Genomic DNA, 25,750 nt, shown 5'->3' with positions numbered 1-25,750 from the left:
AGCATGGCTTATCCCCCTAACCGGCGCATCCTTGGACTGTGGGAGGAAACCGGAGCACCCGGAGGAAATCCATCCACGCACACACTGGGAGAATGTGCAGACTCCGCACAGACAGTGACCCAGCAGCGAATCGAACCTGGGACCCTGGAGTTGTGAAGCAACAGTGCTAACCACTATGCTACCGTGCTGCCCACGGCATGGCATGGACAGATGCATCTATGCAGGCAGATTGGTGAGGATGAGGTTAAGTTTGTATCTCTCTCATGTTGGTTTCCTCACGATCTGCTGCAGTCCCAGTCTAGCAGCTATGCCCTTTAGGACCTGGCCAGCTCGGTCTGTGGTGGTACTACCGAGCCACTCTTAGAAGTCCCCCACCCAGAGTATATTCTGCACCCTTGCCACTCTCGGAGCGGAATTCTCTGTTTGAGAAACTAAGTTCTGATGCCGGGGCTGCATGGAGAGTGTCCCATGGTCCCGATGGGAGTGCGCCCGCCGGAGCCATTCAGGACATGCAAATGGGCCAACACCCAGATCACTGGGAACTAGTGGAATTCCAGCGTGTGATTTGCTGGAGCTGCATATGAGCACCCCACTCCCCACACACTCATTCCAGCCATGAAGGTAAGGCGGCATCCCAGAGAGCGGCCCTGAGATCCGCAGACGCAGAACTTGAGATTTTCCGGATGCCATGGGAGATGTTAACCTGGCCTGGGCAGAGGTGACACAGGCCATGAGTGCCATGGGCCCCACCGCGAGGACCAGACAGCAGTGCTGGAAGAAGCTACGCAACTTCCTCAGGGCGGCCCGGGTGAGTGTATTCCTGTCCCACACACTCAGCAAACCCCTTATGCGCCCCCCACTGACGGGCAGCTCTGGGTGAGGAAGGGCAAACACCTAGGACAGCCAGCATGAGTGATCACCACCGTGACCCTGACAACAGCCTCGTCCCACACTCTTGTAACCCACCCACCCTCCTTGGGAGGGGCGACAGATCCCCCCCCCCAGCCGGGGGTCCGCACGCACCCCAGCCTGCACCACATGCCAATACAGCCCGCCGAGGCTAGGTGCCCCACGCACACAGGCCACTGGCCATGGATCCCGTTTGTTGCCCGAGTGCCTCTCACTGTGCACTATCTGCTCCCCAGGAGCAGGCAGCCCACAACTGCAGGGAGAGAGAGAAGACCGGAGGGGGCCCTCCGTACATGCTGCCCCTCACTGTCTCAGAGCTGAGGGTGATTGGCCTCGTCGATAGGGTGGGAGAGTGGACAGTTGCAGAGGCGGTGGTTGGCATGGGACAACCAAGTGTGCCCCAAATCTGTTGCAATATCCTTATGACATGTGAGTCACCCATCCCCCCCACACCACGCCTACCTGTGATCTCACTATGCGTCTTGTCTTGTGTCTTGCAGGGTCACCTTCCAATGAGGTGGGACCGGCTGGTGTTCATCGACCCCAGTCGCAATGTTGCAGCTCACCTGGTGATGATCCCCGCGGGGTCCCTCGCTCCAAGCCACAATCCTACAACACCACGGAACACATATCCCGGGCGACACCGACTTCTCGTCACTGCTGTCAGCTACACCCGCCGCCATCCCAGAGTCACTCGCGTCAGTTGGGCATTTTAGTGAAGAGGCTCCTGGAACACTATCTGGTGCACACAACACACATGCTATGGTACATTAGGTGGAGACAGGAGCCCCCGAGGGGGCGGATGGTGAGAGGGCAGCCTGACCTCGGGGACTAGCTACCGTCCTGGTGGGTCTCACGCCTCTGAAAAGGGCCATCCCTTCGATGTTGGGGATGCGGGCGCAGAGCTAGGGACTACATGAGGAGGTGTCAGCACCCATCCAGTGCCTGCAGGTGCAGTTGGAGGAGTCCAACAGCCTGCAGGAGCAAGAGGTGCTACTGGCAATGCGTGCCACACAGGTGGCCGCACAGGTGGCGTCCGCAGTGAAGGCCTTGGGTGCGAGAGTCACGGCCATGCATCAGGATGTCCAAGGCCTGGGGCACAGTGTGCAGGCAGTGGTTGAGGCGCAGGACAGGACAGTCATATCACAGGCAGCCACATACCAGGCCCACAGGGACATCGCCGTGGTGTTGCAGAGCGTGGTCCAGCCACAACGGGTTATGGCTGTGGGTGGCGAGAGCATTGTCTGGGGACTGGCTGACCTGAGCCAGTCACAGCAGAATCTGGCATGGTCCCTGAGAGATGTGGCACAGTCCCCTGTGCTCCACGGCCATGAACATTGAGACCCTGGTTGAGATGAGAGCAGGCCATCAGGACTGGCAGTGCCAGGTGATGGCGGAGCCCCCAGATCTCGCTTTGGCATGCCCTAGTACCAAGGAGTAGCCCAGGAGCCATCGGGCATCCTGAGGGTGGAGGAGGTGATGGGGCCAGTGCTGGTGACTCCTGCAGGGGACGTGCTGGAATACTGTAGTACCTCTGAATCCCCCACATCCGTCTCTGGCACATCCAATGGGCAGCGAGCAGAACAAGGTGGCACCATGCCACCTGTGGCATCCGGAAGACTGTCGGACCCATCCTCGCCAAAAGGGACACAGATCACAGGGAGGGATACTCAACAGGTCACCTCCATATCAGATGTATCGCTTGGGGAACCACCTAGATGCAGAGTTAGGACATGTAAGATTAGAAGGGTGGACATCAGTTGACATGGGTGCAATACATAGTGTTGGGGGCTAGGGCACATACATTGTACATTGCCATGTCACCAATAAACACCTGTTTACAGACGTTCCAAACTGCCTCGGTCCCCTATCCGGAGGCTGAGAAGGATGAGCTGGGCTGGGTACAGGGGTTGTACCGGGTAGCAGGGTGGGGGGCATGTGTTGGAGGATGGCACGGGCCTCCCGATTAGTCCAGCATACACCAAGGATCTCCCTCGGAGGTGGTAGGGGACTGGGCCACAGGTGTGGAGGGGCTATGTAGTATGGCCGATCCGATAAGTGATCGATCATCGCTCACCACCTACAACACTCTGCCATCCGCATTGTACCACTGTTCCTACCAGTGCCTGGAATCGGTGGGCCTCTAACCCTGCCACCCATCCCTGCCAGCAGGGTACCGGTGGCTGGTGCTACCCATGCAAGCGATATGCCCTGCGGCCCTTGTCGTGCGCCCTTCTGTGGGTGTCCTCCTTGGGTGGACCATGTGATACCATCCCAGTAGGGCGGTACCTGTTTGTGGGAGGGGGTGTGATGCCAGCGCCATGCTTGATTGCATGCGTGCTGGCAGGGCTCACAATTGGGGCTGGGCGAGGGCGGTGGGCACCTGTTGAGACCATAGCTGTAGTGTGCCTTAGGCCCTGGGTATGATGCAAATGTTGTACCTACCTGTCTGGGGGTAGGATGGATGGGAACAGGGGGGGTAGTGGGCAGGTGGGGTTTGATGATGGCTGGTGGTCCTGCAGGGTGGGCCAGTGGAGAGTGTCACTGGTGGGGCATCTGCTCTCAGAGGGGCAGTGTGTCAGGTTAGCTGCCAAAGGCCATGGTGCATGCATCTGCTATTCGAAGTGCCACTGCAATGGGGCAGTGCCTCGCATGGGTGCACTGAGGATGCCAACATCTTGTGGGCCACTGACTGCGCTGGATCATGCCATCCTGTCGGCTGGCGTCTGAGTGTTCCTAGAGGTGTGGCCTGGGGGGAAGGATGTGCGGGCACCCATTCAGCCGGTGACACAGTAGTCAGTCAGTGCGCAGCCAAATGACTGCCTTGCAGGCCACAGCAATGGTGGTTTGTGCCTGGACACCCTGGTCCCTGGGGGACACCCTAAACCTATGGTTCATCTCCTGGTCTCCCCCCTCTATTCTCCCCAGCCCTGGCAGATGCCCCCCAGCCAGCAGCACAACTTCAGCCCACAGTTGAGCCTTTGGACATTTTTCTTACCTCTCCCTCAGCAGCCACGGTGCTCGGTCCACGTTTTTAAATACCACAAGTGAACCGTGCCGGCGTCACTTCCACATTGTGGAGGTGGAGCGTTGTGGGAGGCCGGAGACTACCGAGTAGGGCCCATTCATGATATGTTAACAAATGCTACTGAATATTTTGCATGCCCACGCCAACGCGGGGCATGGAATGCGTTCACACCGCCATCATGCGAGCGTGGCATTCTATTGGACACCCCGCGCCGACCTCAATTTTCAGCTGCCGCTTGATTCTCTGCCTGATTGTAATTTGTGATTCTGGCATTGCTGGATGAAGAATCCTCCCTCAGTCCTTCCTCCAAGTGGTGTTCAACATGGAGCAGTACTGATTAATCAGCTGATGGTGAATGGTACGTGGAGGTTTCCTTGCTCACGTTTAACCTGAAGCCTTCATGGGGTCCAGAGTCGATGTTGAGGACATCGGGGCTGGTTTAGCTCACTGGGCTAAATCGCTGGCTTTTTAAAGCAGACCAAGGCAGGCCAGCAGCATGGTTCAATTCCTGTACCAGCCTCTCCGAACAGGCGATATCATGAATAACATATCATGAATGTGGCGACTAGGGGCTTTTTACAGTAACTTCATTGAAGCCTACGCGTGACAATAAGCGATTTTCATTCATTTCAACTCCCTCCCGACTGTAAGACAGGGCATACCCAGAAATGGTGATAGTCATGTCTGGGGCATTGTCTGTAAGATATGATTCTGGCAGTATGACTGTCAGGCTATCGGGTTAGACGGCCCTCCCAACTTTGGCATAAGCCCCCAGATATTAGTAAGGCGGACTTTGCATTGTCAACCCTGGGTTTGTCGGATGCCGTTGTCATTTGTGGTGCTGGGTCGATGTTGGGTGGTCTGTCGGGTTTCATCCTTTTTTGTGTTTACTGCTGAGTGGCTTGCTAATGACCATTTAAGATGTGGATCTGGAGTCACATGTAGCTCAGACCAGGTAAGAATGGCAGATTTTCAGATGAAAACTGGGTTTTTCAAATGAAAACAGTTTTTTTATGACAATGGTTTCATGGTCATCATTAGACTTTTAATTCCAGATATTTTTTATTGAGTTTAAATTCCACCACCTGCCGCCGTGGGATTCAAACCCAGGTCCTCAGGTTATTATCCTGCGTCTCTGAATTAATCATCCAATGATAATACCACTATGCCATCACCTCCTGATGGTCATATCATTGAACAAATAGAAAGAAATACAACAATAAGCCCCATGACATCTCCAGCCTCCCAGCCGCATGTTTCTTGGCAATGGTTTTGCCGCGTGTTTGCTGGCGACAGGATTCTCTGCTCCCGCCAGTGTCATTGGGAGTTCCTGTTGAGGCCACCTCACGCTGCCAGGAAACCCGCGGACAGGGGTATGCTGCCGACGGTGCCAGAGAATCCCGCCTCCAGGAAACGGCCCAGGGAATTCCGGCCTTCATCACATTCACTTCCCATTTCTATTAATGTCACTGGTTTTATTTAAACTGTGCAATAATAATTCTAACCGAGCGCCCATATAAATGCACCTGCGTTACCACTCGTTATTGAGAAAGATCACTGATATTTCCTATTTGAAATGTGCTCCTCCAATTTTGTTTTTTCAGGGTGGAGCTGAACACAATATTCCAGTTATTATATCAAAAATCTCAAAGGAACAAAGAGGTATGGCACGTTTTTGTCTTAATTTTGCAGTATTTTTGTTTTGGATCTCTAACTGAAGTGATTTGACAATGGATTTTTTTTCCCCCTTCTGTCTTGTTCACAAAGCTGACCTATCTGGCTTGCTCTTTATTGGAGATGCTATCCTTCAGGTGCGTAAACAGTACTTATTTCTATTTAAGGAATTACTGCTGACCACAGATAATTGTAGTGAATTTAGGTTTGTCAGCAATATCTTTTCTTCCTTTCCTGCTTTCCCTGAACCATTAGATAAATGGAATAAATGTTAGGAACTGCAAACATGAAGAAGTGGTGAGTACACAAATTTCTGATTCTTGACCCTTTTTTTGGCTGTAAAAAGGACACAGTAGAATCTAGCTCATTCAAAAATGCAGATACTATTTGAAAGATGTGTTAAACTGTCATTCTTTCATAATATAAGCAGTCAGGTTTAAAGCTTCTAAATGTCAGGAGCATTGTTTAAACAGGAGGTATAAGTACCAATGTGATCACCAACTTCCATTTATCAAAGTAAAAAGCATACCAAATATAAGGGGGAATGTTCAGCTTCATTTTAATGGATGAAAATCATAGAAAACTTTCTGAAATATATTATCAGTGTGCACCATGAGCGCTGAAACGGAACATCACCCTCATATTTTCTTTAAAGTGACTGTTTGTCTCAGACATGCACCTCAGGTATTGTGTCGAGTAAATCACAGAAAATGTCATGCTTTCCAACCCTGTTTGGAAGATATGCATGTTTATTTTTTAGGTTCTACTCAAGTCCACATAATAGATGAAGAAGGGAATCTCAATGACCCCCGATATTTGGTGAATATAGGATAGGAAATCATGCACAGAACACTTCTGAGCATGGCGAGGGAAGGCGAAAGCAGTTGAGGATTTTCAGATCCCAACTTAGTGTGACAATTTCTAGTTGGTGCTACTGGTCAAATGCTCTTGCATGTTGAGATTTGGCAGACTCATGTAGATTGCATATGGAGATCAGACATAAAAATCATATTCTTTTAATGAGACCTCACCATGCCCATTCATTAAGATGTAGCTGTTATGTTCATAAGCATTCAAGTCCTATCCAGGTAGTGAGCATCTTGGTTGCGTAAACTAAAATTGCTTAAGTTCATACCCCCTCTGCATTCCTTCTTTGGAGATGGAGGAAGAGGGTGAATGAATGATATGAAGCAAGAGATCTAATGAGATCTCCCGAGGCGTCGCGATCGGCAGGATCCAGACTTGCATAGTTAAGTGATCTAAACTGCTCACTGACCAATACCTACGCCTGAACTAACCAGTCCGGGGATCTATCAGTCTCGGTCAGGAGACCTCAGTCGGACGCCGTTTAGCACTGGCCTCCACAAATGGGGACTAGGGGGGAAACGTCACTTGGGGGGTGGGGGGGGGAGGGTCAACCAGGCTATCAGAGGCCCCTGGGTGGTTGGCCTCTGGGTGACACCCTGGCACTATTGATGCCATCTGGGCACAGTGAAACTGCCAGACTGGCACCCTGGCAGTGCCACCTGTAAACCCGGCAGTGCCACTCGGGTGTCAGGCTGGCAGTGCCAAGGTGCCTATGTGGTATTTTTCCCATGCTGGAGATCGTGCCCGTGGGTGCCTTGCACATTTGAGATGGGGTGTGAGAGGATTCGAGGACCCTCTAACAGATGTGTTGGGGCATTGGGGGTGGGGGTCTGTGGGTTGAGAGATCAGAGTGTCATTTGAAAACTATGCCCCTTGCCCCCATCTTTTCCTGCACTGGCGAGCAGAGCTCCTCGTGCAGGAAATGTGACTGAATCTGGCCTTATCATAGAATTTATCATAGAATTTACAGTGCAGAAGGAGGCCATTCGGCCCATCGAGTCTGCACCGACTCTTGGAAAGAGCACCCTACCCAAGGTCAACACCGCCACCCTATCCCCATAACCCAGTAACCCCACCCAACACTAAGGGCAATTTTGGACACGAAGGGCAATTTATCATGGCCAATCCACCTAACCTGCACATCTTTGGACTGTGGGAGGAAACCGGAGCACCCGGAGGAAACCCACGCACACACGGGGAGGATGTGCAGACTCTGCACAGACAGTGACCCAAGCCGGGATCGAACCTGGGACCCTGGAGCTGTGAAGCAATTGTGCTATCCACACCTTGGCGGGGTGTTTCCTGCCGAGACCTACAAAATAAGAGTCCTATTCAAAAGTGAGGTTGTTCCTTTTGCTACAAACGCTGGGAACAACCCCGCTAACCCTACCCAAAACGGGACTCTTCTTTTTTCTGTTAATTTACGACCTTTGTATCATACTCATCACATGTCTTCCCACTTATTTTTGTGTCATCTTCAAATCCTCATCCAGGTTATTGTTATATATTGTACATAATTGTTGCCCCAGCACTAATCCCTCTGGCACTTCACTAGTTACAGGCTGCCACCCTGAAAATGCCCCTCTTATCCCAACTCTCTGTTGTCTGTAAGTCAGTCAATCCTCTATCCACACTAATATACTCTCCCCAACACAATGGCTCTTACATAGAAGCAGAGATTTGTGACATTCTACGAAATGGTTCTATCTGTTCAGTAGCTCTCCCCTATGCATAACATGTTGATACAAGACATGGTAACCTGCTCTATGTTTGTAGATTTCGGTTGGATTCTCTGATTTTGAGGCTATGTCCTGCGCCGACGTGGGAACGGTGGTGTTTTACGACAGAAAAAATGGCATAAAACGGACACCGATCCTCCATTTGGCTGGGGGCTAGCATCAAGGCAGCGTAGAGCACTCGGCTCTAGCTGCCGATACCGCCGGAGAATTTCCGGGTCAATGGCCGCGCAACATGGCGCCGGCCACTCGTGGATCCGGTCTGCAAAACAGGGCTCCTCCTTTGGCCGGCTCGCGAGCCCTGGACTACCCCCCAACAGTGTCCCCAGCCCCTGTCAAATTCCCCCTGCCCGCAGATCGACCCTCCCCCAACTGTGGCGGCACTGGACTGAGTCCATAGCCGCCACGCCGAGTTCCCGACGGATGAGACCACACGTGACCGATTCCGTAAGGAACTCAGCCGGTCGGGGGCGGAGAATTGGGGGGTGGGCCTCAGGCAATGTTCTGAGGCTGTTGATATGGCGCGCGGTGCAAGTAGGCCGCTTTGGAGGGGACGGAGCATCGCGAAAGCGGCATCGCCTCCGATTTGGTCGTGAACGGGGAATCTCCGGCCGCTTGCCGAACGTGATAGCGGGTTCAGTGACCGGAGAATCCCGTCCTTCATCTCTGTCCACATGAAGTGGTACTGCAACCACTTGCTGTGTTCTTCACTATGGAACAGCAGTGATGTCATTAGGCTGTTCAAGCAGTCAAACACGTTAAAGGATTAGCACAGACACTCGAGCAGGATCTTTCCCTCAGCATCAGGAACCGTGAGTCATGCCATTTCCTGAAATTGCAATCCTGACCCTATCACGTACTCCCACTCCCATATTATTTTTGTCTCCTTGAGACATGGGCGGGCAAGGTTCAGATATGTTGGCTTCATAGGCAGGCCTGGGCAGTAATGGAGGCTGGCAGGTTCCAATGTCAGCTGGTTAGAAGGCCTGCCTTGGTTTATTGGGACATAATCACAGTCCTGTATGTGGTTGTTAGGTGTTTAGACCTCACCATTCCCCCTTCCATGCTCCTTCTATTACTCCATGCTCTTTCCATTAATTGCCATACCCTTCCTGCATCCTCCATACCCACTCAGCCAGTATCCAATATGTGCAGAAGAATCAATGAGCGATTGGCAAGTCTGGCAAACCTTTGAAAATGCTCCTGAGACTGACAACATAAGGAAAGAACATATAAACATACAAACATATGAATTATGAGCAGGATTAGGCCACTCAGCCCCTCTAAAATGTTCTATCATTCAATAAGGTCATGGACTAGTCTGATTGTAACTTCAACCCCCCATTTCTACCTACCCCAAATAACCATATCACTGTTAAAAAAACAGATACTTCAGACCGACCATTCTGTAACTTATTCTTGGCTTTCTGGTAATGAATGGGAGTGGGAAAGCTGATTCCTTAAGGCCTGAACTGGAGCCCTGAGTGAGAGACTGTGGATTTCTGTGTTAATCTGTGCAACCCCTACAATCTGAAGTTACGGTCAGTTTCAGTGGTAATTGATGGTGAACTCTGGACGTTTGCTGTCGGCCCCAATTATCTCACTACCATGTCCAACCCCCTTCCCCATACAATGGCTGAAATTCTTCTTTTGGGAGATGCTGGGACTGAATTGCACGTGGTTTGCGTTCTCGTTGGGGCACTGTTTGTGGAGCAATTCTGGACAGGCTAACGAGCCAACACTCTGCCCACGTGAATCTAGAGCAATTCTCATTGCTGCTGGCGTCAGATTCGCTGGGGTGGAATTGGCGTTGGAGAGCTTGACAGGCTGGAGATGCTTATACGCATTCCTCTCCCCACACACTCTCATAGCATGTTGGATACGGTGGAGGAGAGGCGGGACACGCTCTTCCTCAGGGTGGGTAGGAACCCCACGCCCATGGTCATCAACCGGGCTTGGGTGGAGGTGGTCGAGATGGTCAGCACTGTGAGCTTCACCAGGCAGACTAGAATGCAGTGTTGCAAGAAGATGAATAACCTCCTTAGGGCACCTCGGGTGAGCCACAACCTCTGTTCCCCTGGCATCACCCTAGTCCTTCACTCCTCACATCACACTGCCACTCCCATAGAGGCCAATCAAAACCCACCTGCCTGCGTCTCCCTCACACATCCCACCCTGCACCAAGCAACGGCATTATCCACTTTCTTGTACACACATGCTACCAGCTACAGAACCCCCCCCCCCCCCCCCCCCACCCCTGCCCCACCCATGTAACTCGCCTCCATGTCTCTCTCACCATCTCCTATATTTGTCCCCTAGGAAAAGGTGGCCCATTATGTAAGAGAGAGGGAGAATCCCGGAAGGGCATCCACACCTCAGGGCTCTCATCCCCTGAGGGCGATGGAATTGTCCGGGGAGGTGCAGGAGAGGTATATCTCCGAAGCAGAGGTCGGCATGCGACAACCAACTGAACCCCAAATGAAAAATGATGTCCCAATAACAAGTGATTCACCTCTTTCCACAGACCTCTCGTTCCCAAGATCTCACCATGTGTTTTCTTTATTCATTTATAGGATGTGGGAGTCGCTGGTTAGGCCAGCATTTATTGCCCAGCCCTAGTTGCCGTTCAGAAGGTGATGGTGAGTTGCCTTCTTGAACAGCTGCAGTCTCTGAGGTGTAGGTACACTCACAGTGCTGTTAGGGAGGAAGTTCCAGGATGTTGCCCCAGCGACTGTGAAGGAACGGTGTTATATTTCCAAGTTAGGGTGGTGAGTGACTTGGAGGGGAACCTCCAGGTGGTGGGGTTCCCAGGTATCTGCTGCTCTTGTCCAACTAGATGATAGTGGTTGTGGGTTTGGAAGGTGCTGCCTAAGGAGCCTTGATGAGTTATTGCAGTGCACATTGTAGATGGTACACACGGCTGCCACTGTTCGTCAGTGGTTTGAATGTTTGTGGAAAGAGGAGCAATCAAGCGGGTCGCTTTGTTTTGGATGGTGTCAAGCTTCTTGAGTGATTTTGGAGCTGCATTAATCCGGGCAAGTGGAGAGTATTCTATTATATTCCTGACTTGTGTGATGGTGGACAGGCTTTGGAGAGGTCAGGGGGTGAGTTACTCGCTGTAGGATTCCTAGCCTTTGACCTGCCCTGGTAGCCACAGTATTGATTTAGCTATTCCAGTTCAGTACCTGATCAACCCTGGATCACCTAGATAATAAAGTCACCTATGTCAGACTCCAATTTATTGACTTCAGCTCAGCCTTCAACACCATTATTCCTATGAAACTCATCTCCAAACTCCAAGGCCTGTGCCTCGGCTCCTCCCTCTGTGACTCGATCCTGAACTTTCTAACCCACAGACCATAATCTGTAAGGATAGGCAACAACACCTCCTCCACGATCATCCTCAACATCGGTGCCCTACAAGGCTGTGTCCTCAGCCCCCTACGATACTCCTTATACACCATCTCAGGAATGAGATGGAGAATCTGGTGAACTGGTACGATGACAATAATATCTCCCTCCATGTCAACAAAACGAAGGAGGTTGTCATCGACTTCAGGAAGCATAGTGGAGAACCTGCCTCTGTCTACACCAATGGGAATGAAGTAGAAAGAGTCGAGAGCTTCAAGTTTTTAGGTGTCCAGATCACCAACAACCTGTCCTGGTCCCCCCATGCCAACACTATAGTTAAGAAAGCCCACCAACGACTCTATTTTCTCAGAAGACTAAAGAAATTTGGCATGGCAGCTACGACTCTCACTAACTTTTACAGATACACCATGGAAAACATTCTTTCTAATTGTATCACAGTTTGGTATGGAGCCTGCTCTGCCCAAGACTGCAAAAAACTACTGAAGGTCGTGAATGTAGCCCAATCTATTGTGCAAACCAGCCTCCCATCCATCGACTGTCTACAATTCCTGCTGCCTCAGAAAGGCAGCCAGCATAATTAAGGACCCCACGCACCCTGGACATACTCTCTTCCACCTTCTTCCATCAGGAAAAAGATAACAAACATTTGAGGCCACATAGCAACCGACTCAAGAACAGCTTCTTCCCTACTGCCATCAGACTTTTGAATGGACCTATCTCGTATTAAGTCGATCTTTTCTCTACACCCTAGCTATGACTGTAACATTACATTCTGCAGTCTCTCCTTTCTTCCCTATGTACGGTATGCATTGTCCGCATAGCATGCAAGAAACAATAGTTTTCACTGTATACAAATACGTGTGGCAATAATAAATCAATTCAAAGGATGGAGTGAAGGGACAGAGGAGGATGCGAGCAGCTATAGTGAAGGGAGAACCACTTGTAAGGGGATGAGGGGAGAGGGAGAGTATGGAGAGGTGGGGCAGGGTAGTGGTGCTGCACGTGGCCGGCAATAGGCAAATCTGGGGGTGAGGAGGTTGTCACATGCGCGGTGGCCTAAAGCACACGTTGGGAGGCCTGCCGTGCCAACCCACTCTCCATGCCCAGTTCTTCCTGGCCATCTTCCTCATTCTCCTCGACAAATGAGGCCTGATGTTCTTTCTTCTCCTCCAGCATGTTCCCTTCCTGCCATGGAATGTTGTGCAGGGTGCAGCAGGCCAGCACGATGTTACAGACTCTCCTGCGGCTAGTTTGGAGAGCCCACTAGAGGGGTCCAAGCAATGGAAGTGTATCTTGAGGATGCCGATGCACCACTCAATGACGCTCCTGGTTGATGCATGGGCATCATTGTAGCAGTTCTCCACATCATTCTGAGGCCTCTGGACTGGTGTCATTAGCTAAGACCTCAGTGCGTAACCCTTGTTGCCAAAGGACCAACCCCTCACCCGAGGAAATACCTCAAAGGTGCCGGGAACCGACGAGTGCATCAGGTTGTAAGTGTTGTTCACACTGCCCGGGTATCGGCCACAGATGTGTATGATGTGCAGCTGGTGGTCACACACCAATTGCATATTCAGGGAAAGGAAGCCTTTCCGATTGATGAAGGGCACCCCTTGATGAGTCGGTGCTTGTAGGGGGACATGGGTTCCATTGATCACTCCCTGGACCTGAGGCATGCCAGCGATGGTGGCAAATCCTGCTGCCTGGGCATCCTGGTGCACCTGATCCAATTTGAAGTTCATATAGTCTGCTGCTTTGGTACATAGGGCATCCGTCACACACCTGCGTATGGATGTCTGCGAGATTCCAGACAGGTTCCCATTTTGCTCCTGGAAAGACCCAGAGGCATAAAAGTCTCAACCATCACCTTGACGGCCGCTGGGAGTGAGTATCCTCCTCCAAACCCCCATGGTGCCAGGTGCACCATCATCTGACACAGGTGACAAACAGTCACCCTGGTAAGCCAAAGTCTTTGGCGCTACAGGCGGTTCAGCATCTCCTTGAAGGGCAGACGCTGACTGTATACAGGTGGATTGATGTGGCGCCTCCTTCACACCTCCTCCTTCGACTGTTGGACGTCCGGCACTGGAGCCTCATTGGCTGGCCCTGCTCCTCTTGGGCAGGCTCCTCCCCGGGCAAGCCCTGTGCCTCCAGCCCCCGTGAGTCCTCAACAACAGCTGAGGCCAGGTAAATAGAAATTGATGGCTGTACTCCCAAATTCATTCTTTCCAGGGTTGGGGGGGGGGGGGGGGTAGGGGGGGGTGGGAAGGGGCCCAATTGTGGATGTCCTCATTGGGTGGGCTATCTGTTATCCTACCAGCAGGGTGTCCCTTGATGTGCGGTTGAGAGGGTCATGGTGTTCCAACAATCGCCTGCATGCTTAGAGGCTTGTGTTTGGGCAGGTCCTACTAATGAGGGGGAGGTAGGGAAGTGTGCGTCTGTCAAGAGGGCAACTGCAGTATGATATGGGTCCTAGATGTGACCCACAGATTGCGACAACCTGTCTGGGGGAAGGATGGATGGGAGCAGGGGCGCGGTAAAAGGCTCAGAGACAGCTGGTGGTCTGCGAATGGGCTAGCTGATAGTGTCACTGGTGAGGCCTCTGCCCTGAGAGGGGCTGTGTGCCAGGAAGGGTGCCAAAGGCCATGGCGCATATGTGCTCTTTGGGGTGAGCTCTGCTATTATCCTGCATCCCCTGCCATGGGGCATCGCTTCTGAGGAGTGGCAGCCCCTGGACGATCCTTTAAAACAGATGAGGAGGAATTTCTTCAGCCAGAGGGTGGTGAATTTGTGGAACTCTTTGCCGCAGAAAGATGTGGAGGCCAAATCACTTGAGTGTCTTTAAGGCAGCGATAGATGGGTTATAAGGGGGATCAGGGATTATGGGGAGAAGGCAAGAGAATAGGGATGAGAAAAATATCAGCCATGATTGAATAGCGGAGCAGACTTGATAGGCTGAGTGACCTAATTTTGCTCCTATGTCTTATAGTGATTGAGCTTGGCCACGCCCATCTTGTTGATAGGTCATCTGGGGTGTGAGAGTTTCCTGAGGGGGGCCTGGGTGTGCTGTCAAATGTCCAGTAGCTCTGTGAACATTTACAGGACACAGTGAGCAGTCAGCAGAGTGAGCAGCCAGGGGCCTGTAACTTGTACCAAATGGGTGCATTTAAAACAGTTACTGCAGCAATGGCAGCCTGAGCCAGAACACGCCGGAGCTGTCACCAAGCCGCTCCCAGCTACAACCCCCCGGCCCTGGCAGCCACACCCCAGCAATTTTTAACAGTTTTTAAAATTTTGCTTACCTTCTCTCTCCCCCTCAGCAGCCACGGCGCCCAGTCCCAGTTTGTAAATACCTGTAGCTCCCACGTGTCTTCCGCCTGAGAAGGGCAGAGCATCGTGGAGGCCCGGAGCATTGTAGGACATGCAAATGGCGGTTTTGCATGCCACTGCCGGCGCGGGGTGCAAACCTTGTTATTGCCACCAGCAACGGACCAGTGCTTGGCGTCTGAATCAGCGCCGGGCCCAGACCTCGATTATGGCCGGACGTCCAATTCTCTGCCTGATCACTGTCGTGATCTCTGTATGTAGTAATACATGATCAGACTATGTTAAGCAAGTACAGGCAATTGAACACTAGATGGCCACACTATCAGGACCTAGAAAAAGGTTTTCCCACTCTTTCCTGGAGGAGAGTGAGTCAGAGAGTACAGAAGGAAGACAGCGAGAGAAGAACTTAATAGATATCAGTATATAGCATTATCTTATTTACTAGTTTAATCTACAGTTATTTGTTTGTTTACTAGTTCAGTATTAAGTAAAAAGAACTCACAAAATACTGGAAAAGATATAGTTCGAGTACATTAGATGGGTTGTTTTTTGTACAGTGTGTGCAGGAGGGTTTCCTGACACAACATGTTGACAGGCCAACAAGAGGCGAGGCCACGTTGGATTTGGTTTTGGGTAATGAACCAGGCCAGGTGTTGGATTTGGAGGTAGGAGAGCACTTTGGGGACAGTGACCACAATTCGGTGACGTTTACGTTAATGATGGAAAGGGATAAGTATACACCGCAGGGCAAGAGTTATAGCTGGGGGAAGGGCGATTATGATGCCATTAGACGTGACTTGGGGGGGATAAGGTGGAGACGTAGGCTGCAAGTGTTGAGCACACTGGATAAGTGGAGCTTGTTCAAGGATCAGCTACTGCGTGTTCTTGATAAGTATGTACCGGTCAGGCAGGGAGGAAGGCATAGAGCGAGGGAACCGTGGTTTACCAAAGAAGTGGAATCTCTTGTTAAGAGGAAGAAGGAGGCCTATGTGAAGATGAGGTGTGAAGTTTCAGTTGGGGCGATGGATAGTTACAAGGTAGCGAGGAAGGATCTAAAGAGAGAGCTAAGACGAGCAAGGAGGGGACATGAGAAGTATTTGGCAGGTAGGATCAAGGAAAATCCAAAAGCTTTCTATAGGTATGTCAGGATTAAGCGAATGACTAGGGAAAGAGTAGGACCAGTCAAGGACAGGGATGGGAAGTTGTGCGTGGAGTCTGAAGAGATAGGAGAGATACTAAATGAATATTTTTCGTCAGTATTCACTCAGGAAAAAGATAATGTTGTGGAGGAGAATGCTGAGACCCAGGCTATTAGAATAGATGGCATTGAGGTACGTAGGGAAGAGGTGTTGGCAATTCTGGACAGGCTGAAAATAGATAAGTCCCTGGGGCCTGATGGGATTTATCCTAGGATTCTCTGGGAGGCCAGGGAAGAGATTGCTGGACCTTTGGCTTTGATTTTTATGTCATCATTGGTTACAGGAATAGTGCCAGAGGACTGGAGGATAGCAAATGTGGTCCCTTTGTTCAAAAAGGGGAGCAGAGACAACCCCGGCAACTATAGACCGGTGAGCCTCACGTCTGTAGTGGGTAAAGTCTTGGAGGGGATTATAAGAGACAAGATTTATAATCATCTAGATAGGAATAATATGATCAGGGATAGTCAGCATGGCTTTGTGAAGGGTAGGTCATGCCTCACAAACCTTATCGAGTTCTTTGAGAAGGTGACTGAACAGGTAGACGAGGGTAGAGCAGTTGATGTGGTGTATATGGATTTCAGTAAAGCATTTGATAAGGTTCCCCACGGTAGGCTATTGCAGAAAATACAGAGGCTGGGGATTGAGGGAGATTTAGAGATGTGGATCAGAAATTGGCTAGCTGAAAGAAGACAGAGGGTGGTGGTTGATGGGAAATGTTCAGAATGGAGTTCAGTTACAAGTGGCGTACCACAAGGATCTGTTCTGGGGCCGTTGCTGTTTGTCATTTTTATCAATGACCTAGAGGAAGACGCAGAAGGGTGGGTGAGTAAATTTGCAGACGATACTAAAGTCGGTGGTGTTGTCGACAGTGTGGAAGGATGTAGCAGGTTACAGAGGGATATAGATAAGCTGCAGAGCTGGGCTGAGAGGTGGCAAATGGAGTTTAATGTAGAGAAGTGTGAGGTGATTCACTTTGGAAGGAATAACAGGAATGCGGAATATTTGGCTAATGGTAAAGTTCTTGGAAGTGTGGATGAGCAGAGGGATCTAGGTGTCCATGTACATAGATCCCTGAAAGTTGCCACCCAGGTTGATAGGGTTGTGAAGAAGGCCTATGGAATGTTGGCCTTTATTGGTAGAGGGATTGAGTTCCGGAGTCAGGAGGTCATGTTGCAGCTGTACAAAACTCTGGTACGGCCGCATTTGGAGTATTGCGTACAGTTCTGGTCACCGCATTATAGGAAGGACGTGGAGGCTTTGGAGCGGGTGCAGAGGAGATTTACCAGGATGTTGCCTGGTATGGAGGGAAAATCTTATGAGGAAAGGCTGATGGACTTGAGGTTGTTTTCGTTGGAGAGAAGAAGGTTAAGAGGAGACTTAATAGAGGCGTACAAAATGATCAGGGGGTTAGATAGGGTGGACAGTGAGAGCCTTCTCCCGCGGATGGAAATGGCTGGCACGAGGGGACATAGCTTTAAACTGAGGGGTAATCGATATAGGACAGAGGTCAGAGGTAGGTTCTTTACGCAAAGAGTAGTGAGGCCGTGGAATGCCCTACCTGCAACAGTAGTGAACCCGCCAACATTGAGGGCATTTAAAAGTTTATTGGATAAACATATGGATGATTATGGCATAGTGTAGGTTAGATGGCTTTTGTTTTGGTGCAACATCGTGGGCCGAAGGGCCTGTACTGCGCTGTATCGTTCTATGTTCTATGTTCTAAGATTATTTAATATTACTCATTAAATTACTTTATAGACTACGTCTATATTTCAACAACTTGGCTATACAAAAAGAGTAATATATATATTACAATATCGTAATATAACAATCGCGGTTTGCATTGCGGCATCACAAGACGGAGAGTTTCACCCAACTTCTTGGCTGCTACAGATGAATGTGAAACCAAATTCCTCTCTCCACTATATTACTGAAATTGTTAACCAATTTATAGAGAGTAAGGAACTTCATCAGAAGGAATTAATATATTTGTTCGTGATATCACACAGCATGACATCAGCCCGTCAGTATTGCAATCAGATGCATTACTATTAATATAAAGATAAAGGGCAGCACGGCAGCACAGTGGTTAGCACTGCTGCCTCATGGCACCGAGGTCCCAGGTTCGATCCCGGCTCTGGGTCACTGTCTGTGTGGAATTTGCACATTCTCCCCGTGTTTGTGTTTGTTTCACCCCCACAACCCAAAGATGTGCAGGGTAGGTGGATTGGCCACGTTAAATTGCCCCTTAATTGGAAAAAATGAATTGGGTATTCTAAATTTCTTTTTAAAAATTAATATAAAGATAGGCAGTCATACAATGATACATTCATGTGTCTCGTATTTTTCCCATCTGACTCCAAATAGGAATCAGCTTCCATTTGATTCTCAAACACTTTGCTTCTTTGATGTTAGAATCTGTAATTTGTTATGCATGCATACCATAATTTTATGCCCTTGTCTCCTAACTGGAAAAAATATGTTAATTATATTTCAAGGTTACTTACGCAGAATTAAAGTACCTGAATACTTTGTTGAGCTTGGTGTATGTCTCAAATACCTCTGAACTGTAATGTTTGTTTACGCTTGCTTCAACACATATAACTTAAGAACAATTAATTTCACATGTCCTTGTCACAGAGTCACTTTTTAAAAAAAAATCATGGCCTGAATTTTACGCTCGGAGGGCAGGCACGTGCTCAACCTGAACAAATGTAAAATAGCGTCAAATAACGTTTGGCGTGCTTCCAAAAACATCACGCATGCATGTAATATTGAGGTCAGTGCACGTGCAAGTTGGATGTGTGTCTGCCAACAATTAAAGCGGCAATTAAGACTGCTAACAAGGCAATTGTCAGAGATTTCAGCTCATCGCACAAGCAAAACGAGTGAGCAGCAAAAATGTTTTTCTCAAATCCTCATCCAAGGGTGGGGTAAAAGGCTCCCGGAGAACGAGTACTTCGACTATCATTGCGAGTTTGTCGTTGTGTGATTACAGTTTCACCAAATTTAATTTGATTTCGGCAACAGTGCTCCCACTGTTGGCACCCTAGGACCTGTCTGTCTCAACCAACAGCTCTCACGAGTGTGAATTGCCCTCACTGTGCACTACCCGCAGAATCGGTGACCTAATGCCCACCAACGTGTGAGTATATGCGCTAGTGCCTGGATCCAAGTGACGGTGTGATCCTGGTGTAGGTGTGATGTCTTCCTCAGAATTTAATAGGGGTTCGTCAGGGTCACCGGTGACTCCTGCAGACAGTGCATCTGTGGGAGAAGGACAAAATATCATTACATTCAATCACCATAGTAACTATGCATGCGAGTCGGGTTGAGGAGATAATGGAGACCTGCACCATAGTGCCACTTGTATTGGCTTCCATGGGCACATTGGCTTCGAATTTCCATTTCAGATCTGAGGACCCCATAATGTTTGCAGTACCCGCTGCTCGGGCATCTGTGCAATGTACTCTTTCCTTCATCCGAGATCCCTGCCTCTCCACAACTGGAGGAGCGAGCTGGCCTGTGCATAACTCTCAAGTTTGGTGAGGACATAAAGACACAACACCACCCATTCATCGGCACTCTACAGTGCTCCTTTTCCCTGAAGGTCTATTCCAAATTGAACCATCAACATCATCAAAGCCAGAGAGGCACTCAATGCCTGCTGGAGAAAGCACTTTGAGGACCTCCTCAATCAAGTCTCAGCTTTTGACGCAAGTGTCCTCAAGACCATCCTGCAACACGCCACCTGCCACCATCTCAACCCAAACCCAGCTCACTGTGAGGTTGAAAAAGCCATCAAACAGTTGAAAACAACAAGGCCTCTGGTGCAGATGGAATCACCACAGAAGTATTAAAATGCAGCGGAGAAGCACTCTTGACAGGAATTCGCAACCTCGTCACCTTTGTTTGGAAGAGAGTACGCTGCGTGATCTCAGAGACACCTTATTTGTGACCATCTTCAAGAAAAGGGACCGGTCCGACTGCGGAAATTACAGAGGGATTTCCCTACTCGCTACCACTGGAAAGGTCATTGCGAGAATACTCCTCAATCACCAACTCCCAGTAGCTGAAGAGCTCTTCCTGTGTCTCAGTGCAGTTTCCGCCGCCCATCAATGGACATGATCTTCAGCTTGCGATAAATCCAGGAAAAGTGCAGGGAGCAGCATCAACCTCTGTACACGGCCTTCTCCAATCTCGCAAAAGCCTTCAACTCTGTCAACTGTGAGAGATTGCGGAGCATCCTCCTCAAATTCAACAGTACTCCACTGCATCACCCTGAAGATCCCCGCTGGAGTGGAGCTAACCTACTGGACAAGTGGGAAACTGCTCAACCTCCGACACCTCCAGGCCACCCAAACTTCTGTCATCGAGCTGCAGTACGCAGACTCGCATGTGTGTGCACACACTCAAGAGGCCGAGCTACAAATCATCGTCAACGCATTCACCGAGGCTCATGAGAGAATGGGCCTCAGACTAAACATCGGGGAAACAAAAGTTCTCCACCATTGCACTCCTGCCACACAAAACTGCCACCAGGCCATCAAGGTCCACGGTGAGCCCCTGGACTATGTGGATCATTTCCCGTACCTCAGGAGCCTCTCTCGGTGCAAGCAGACATCATGATGGAACCCAGCATCGACTCCAATGCGCCAGTGCATTGTTCGGACGCCTGAGGAACAGAGTGTTCGAAGATTGAAACCTCAAACCCAGCACCAAGCTCATGGTCCACAGAGTAACCAGGGCCCTCTCCTCCTGTGTGCATCAGAAACATCGACAATGTACAGCAGACACCTCAAATCCCCGGAGAGCTATCACCAACGTTGCCTCTGCGAAATCCTGCAAATCCACTGGCATGATAGTTGTATAAATGTGAGTCCTCTCCCAGGTCAATATCCCCAGTATCGAGACACTGGTCACGGTTGACCTGCTGCGACAGGTGAGCCACATTGTCCACATGCCTGGCACAAGAAGTGCCTCCCGAAAGAAGTGCTCCACTCCGAGCTCCGCAATGGCAAACGATTACTAGGCGGTCAGAGGAAAGGTGTTGGAACCTATGTAAGGATTCAGAACAGGAGGAATCGAGAACAAGAGCAAAAGGCAGGAGGCAGCGAGGAGAATAAGAAAAGTGATAGACAGAGAAATCAAGGAACAATATCAGATAATGATGTTGTAGAAAATAGTAGGGACAGGACAAGGAAGTTAACAGGACTAGCCTTAAGGCTTTGTACCTGACGGTGTGGAGCATTCGGAATAAAATGGATCAATTAGATGCGCAGATAGATGTAAAGGGATATAATATATTTGGGATAGCTCCAAGGTGACCAAGCTTGGGAACTAAACATTGAGGGCTTTCAATTTTTAGGAAGGACAAACAAAGGAAAAAGTGGAGTTACACTGTTGATTAAAGAAGATATTGATACAATATTGAGGAAAGATATTAGTACAGATTATATGGAATCTGCCTGGGTTGAGTTAAGGAACATCAAAGGGCTAAAAACATTTGTGGGGTGGTATACAGACCACTAAACTTCAGTGGTAATGTTGGGAATATCTTTAGACAGGGTAGCACGGTGGTTAACACTGTTGTTTCACAGCGCCAGGTATCCGGGTTCGATTTCCGGCTTGGGTCACTGTCTGTGCGGAGTCTGCACGTTCTCCCCGTGTCTGCGTAGGTTTCCTCCAGATGCTCTGGTTGCCTCCCACAAGTCTTGAAAGAGGTGCTGTTAGGTGAATTGGACATTCTGAATTCTCCCTCAGTGTACCCTAAGAGGTGCCGGTGTATGGCGACTAGGGGATTTTCACAGTAACTTCATTGCAGCTTTAATGTAAGCCTACTTGTGACACTAGTAAAGATTATTATTATTAATATTTAATTTAAAAGAGAGTAAAAGGTTATCAGATTAGCCATGATCTTATTGAATGGGCCAGCAGCTTCAATGGGCTGAATGGCCTTCTCCTGCTTCTTATGTCCTTATCTTCTATGGTCTCAGCCCCACTGCTGGCCATGACCTGATCAATGCTTGCTCCAATTATGACGATCGCTGTCTTCTCCATGAGTTTGAGGTCATGACGCCAGGTCCTATCTTCTGCTGTTAGCTGCTGTTGCCTTGAGTTGTATACAATCTTGTACTGAAAAAGGTGGAAGTGTGCCAGTGAGTTTGGTGCAATGTATTTATGTGATGTGACTGCACTGTTAAGTAGCTGACTGTGAGTGTATTAGATGTGGATGTGAGGCTGTGTGTGCCAGCGTAAGGCTAAGCTATGAATGTGAGTGATGGTTGATGATAGGTTATTGAAGATGATGTTGTAAATGGAGCAGTGTCTGAGGCTATGTGGTTCAGTTATAAGGGTATGACATATGACGATGCTTCATTGACTTTGATCACGTGTGTGAGGTCATTAGCGCTTCTTCCAGTACTACATCCAGGGCTTAAGGTTACCAGTGGCCATGGCCGGGACTCTCCATTTGGGAGATGATAATCTCCATCCAGAGGTGAATTGGAACTGATTTGCACTCCTCGGAAGCAATTCAGCATGGCGAGGAATACGCGGGATTCCCGAGAGAATCCCACTATCGGGCCTCCATTTTGAGCTGGCAACCCAATAACAAGGTTCCGGGACTGGCCAGTCCCCCACTGCATCGCAAAGGAACTCCGCCCCCTGCATCGCAGATCAACCCCCCACTCCCCAGCATTGCAAAGCAGCCCCCACCCCACCCCTCCACATCGTGATTCAGACTCCCGAGACCCCCTGAATAAGGGAACATACCCCCTGAATAGGGGGACCGCCCCCAGACTCTCTGAATAGGGGAACCTCCCCACCCCCCCTGCCTGTGACCTCCTGGATAGAGGGGCCCCCACAGAGACTCCAGATAAGGGGATCCCCCAAGACTGCTTGGATAGGAGGATCCTGCACAAAGACTCCCTAACTAGTGAGACCCCCCCCCCCCGACAAAGACCCTCTTGCTATAGGGAACGCCCAGATACTCTCTAACTCAATGAGTCCTCCCACAGAGACCTCCAAGCTAAAGGGAGCCACCTCAGAGACACTCTAACCAAAATAATTCCCCCACAGAGACCCCAACTAAAGCAACAACCCCACAGATCCCCCCTTCCCCACCCTCACCACCAGCAAGGAAACCCCTGTCTGAAAGCTGGAGAGCAGTCCAGGCAGGAGAAGTGAAAATAATTACTGTTGTAACACTCACCTGGGCATACAGCTGCTGGTTGAGACATTTTCACTTTTAGGTAGATCAGGTAATCTTCTGCATTAGCTTCCAGTATATGTTGCAGCTGGAATGCACCTCGCATTTAAGAGGGGCAGGCGGGATTTAAATAATGCAGGCTGGCTTGGAGTGGTACTAGCCGTTCGGCTTGCTGCTGAGGCATGCAGCCACTCAACAGCATGTTTAGCACTGGGCTTTATTTTACCTTCATTTAAATTAGCAGACAGCGTGCCTGTGTTACTTTTAAAGGTTAACCATGCAGCGTGATGCCCGTGCCCGTTTTCGGTAGTTATTCAATTTTCAGTCCTTGAACTTTCTCCATTTCTGTTTAGCATGCGTTTTTGAGAGTGAAATTCTGAAAGCCTTTGTCCCAATCCATAGACCACTTGCAAATGTGACTCATGAGAAATAGAGATGATTCATTTTAGTTTGACATTAGTTTTGGACGTCTATCGATCTGAACAATGATCACTGGCCTTTAATATCCATATGCACTTCAGTGTGTATCACTTTTGATGACTAACGATTTCACTGCGAGTGTTAACATGTTGGTGACAGCTGTGCACATATTTGTATTTTGAAACCATTCTATTCTCTCCACCCATCTCTCTGTTTTCTCCTTTCAGGCAGTACAAGTAGAAGGCTTGCTCATTCATATATTCACTCTGTTGAAAAAAAAACACTTGACTTTTGAATATAAAAGCAAAGTACTGTAGATGTTGGAGACCAGAAATAAAAAGGGAAAGTGCTGGACAAACTCAGCAGGTCTGACAACACTTGTCACAGTCCCTACTAACCTGCTGAGCTTTTCTAGCCCTCTCTGTTTTTATACATAACTTTTTAATTTTTATTTGTTTTCACTGACAGCTTCTGTGATTTGAAAGTTTACGCTGATAATATTACAACTCCTTTGAATGGAAATATTTAGTTCTGGCTATTGGTTAAACTAATTCAATCTTCTGACCTTTACCTATGCCTTGTAATGAACCACAGGTTCAAGTTCTTCGTAATGCAGGGGAAGAAGTAACTCTCACAGTTTCATTTTTAAAGAGAGCACCTGCCTTCTTGAAGCTCCCTCTGTGTGAAGACTGCACATGTAAGCACCCCTAATCTATTTATACAATGAATTATGCTGGTTAAACACTGCTATTATTGTTCACATATTGTTTCTGTATCATTTCATTGCACAGATCCTCTAAATGTTTAATTATTCAGTTTGTGCAGAGGGTCAACTTGAGTTAACCAGTATATGATTGAAAAAAAAAGACTGCATGTATCTTTTTGTTTGAACACTGGGCTTAGGTCGGTGTAATAAACAATGGTCTTGTGAGTCAACGGTACGTTTCTTATATTTGAGGTAAATGAGTCCAAAATTGAATTAAACTGACTTCTACAGAATAAAAATTCCCAGGGTCCCTGAAAAGCTGACTAGATTTTAAATCAATTGAGTCTGTTCTAATCAGAGTCAGACATATTACAACCATCAGTCTCTCAAAGGCAAGTGAAGAGGATGTGAATCACAATATTTTCTGCCACGACAAAACCCAAGAATTCTGATGGTTGTATCCTGGAGGTATTGCACAAAATGTGGTCGGGGGTTGCTCAGAGGATCCCACATACTGACCGTTTGGAAATGCCCGGGAAGTTCAGATATCCGATGGGCAATTTTTCTGTGTTTGGAACACCTATGAAACTTGGAGTTAGATTTGGAGTTGTTGTATGGTTTCAACTTACTTACCATGATAGTTACCCAAGAAGGTTGGAAAGATTAAAAACAGTTCTAACTCCCAACTAGAACCCCCCTCCCCCTGACTACCTCTCCAATAATCCCGCTGGGCCCTCGAATACCCCCCCCCCCCGCGGACCACCTGACTACCCCGCTGATTCTCTGACTATGCCCCTGAACCAACTACACCCCCAACCCCTCAATTACCCCCCCTCCCCCACACGCTCCGGCTTCCCAGTGACCTGCCTACCCCTCCAACCCCCGACTACACCCCTGACCTCCCCCCACACCATCGTCCCTGATCTGACAAACCCCCAGATCTCTTTATGACCCCCCAACTTCTGAATACACCCCTGATCCAACTACTCCCAATCTCCATCCACCTCCTCCGACCCCCCCCGACTCACTCTACACCTTCACACACCTGCCAGCATATGCCCTGACTAACTTACCTGTCACCCTATCCCCTGACCCACTGACCTGTCACCCTTCCCTTAACAACCCATCTGCCATCCTACCCATCTCACCCACCTGCTACCTTATCCACTCACCCACTTACCTTCCTCTCTACCCCTCACCCACTTTCCTTACGTCCTTATCTTTTCTCTGTAGCTTCTCAAACTGGCTTTGGGACATTTAGACTTGCTGAATATGGCAGCTAGTGCCATAAAAAAGGGGGCA

At 49.3% G+C, this 25,750-nt stretch overlaps 1 protein-coding gene across 1 annotated transcript in view; it reads left to right on the top strand.

Moving 5' to 3' along the window:
* Nucleotides 1-25,750, top strand: part of sntg1 (syntrophin, gamma 1) — an 807,301-nt gene that overhangs the window by 644,173 nt on the left and 137,378 nt on the right. The window contains exons 6-9 of the mRNA XM_072467795.1: nt 5,542-5,599; nt 5,705-5,748; nt 5,867-5,908; nt 24,337-24,439. Coding sequence (XP_072323896.1) covers nt 5,542-5,599; nt 5,705-5,748; nt 5,867-5,908; nt 24,337-24,439 — 247 coding nt within the window. The remainder of the gene's footprint in view (nt 1-5,541; nt 5,600-5,704; nt 5,749-5,866; nt 5,909-24,336; nt 24,440-25,750) is intronic.

Source organism: Scyliorhinus torazame, chromosome 11 (genome assembly GCF_047496885.1).
Source record: "Scyliorhinus torazame isolate Kashiwa2021f chromosome 11, sScyTor2.1, whole genome shotgun sequence".
Taxonomy (NCBI): Eukaryota; Metazoa; Chordata; class Chondrichthyes; order Carcharhiniformes; family Scyliorhinidae; genus Scyliorhinus; species Scyliorhinus torazame.
The sequence above is the reverse complement of the archived record's forward strand: the minus strand, read 5'-3'. Positions and strand labels throughout refer to the sequence as shown.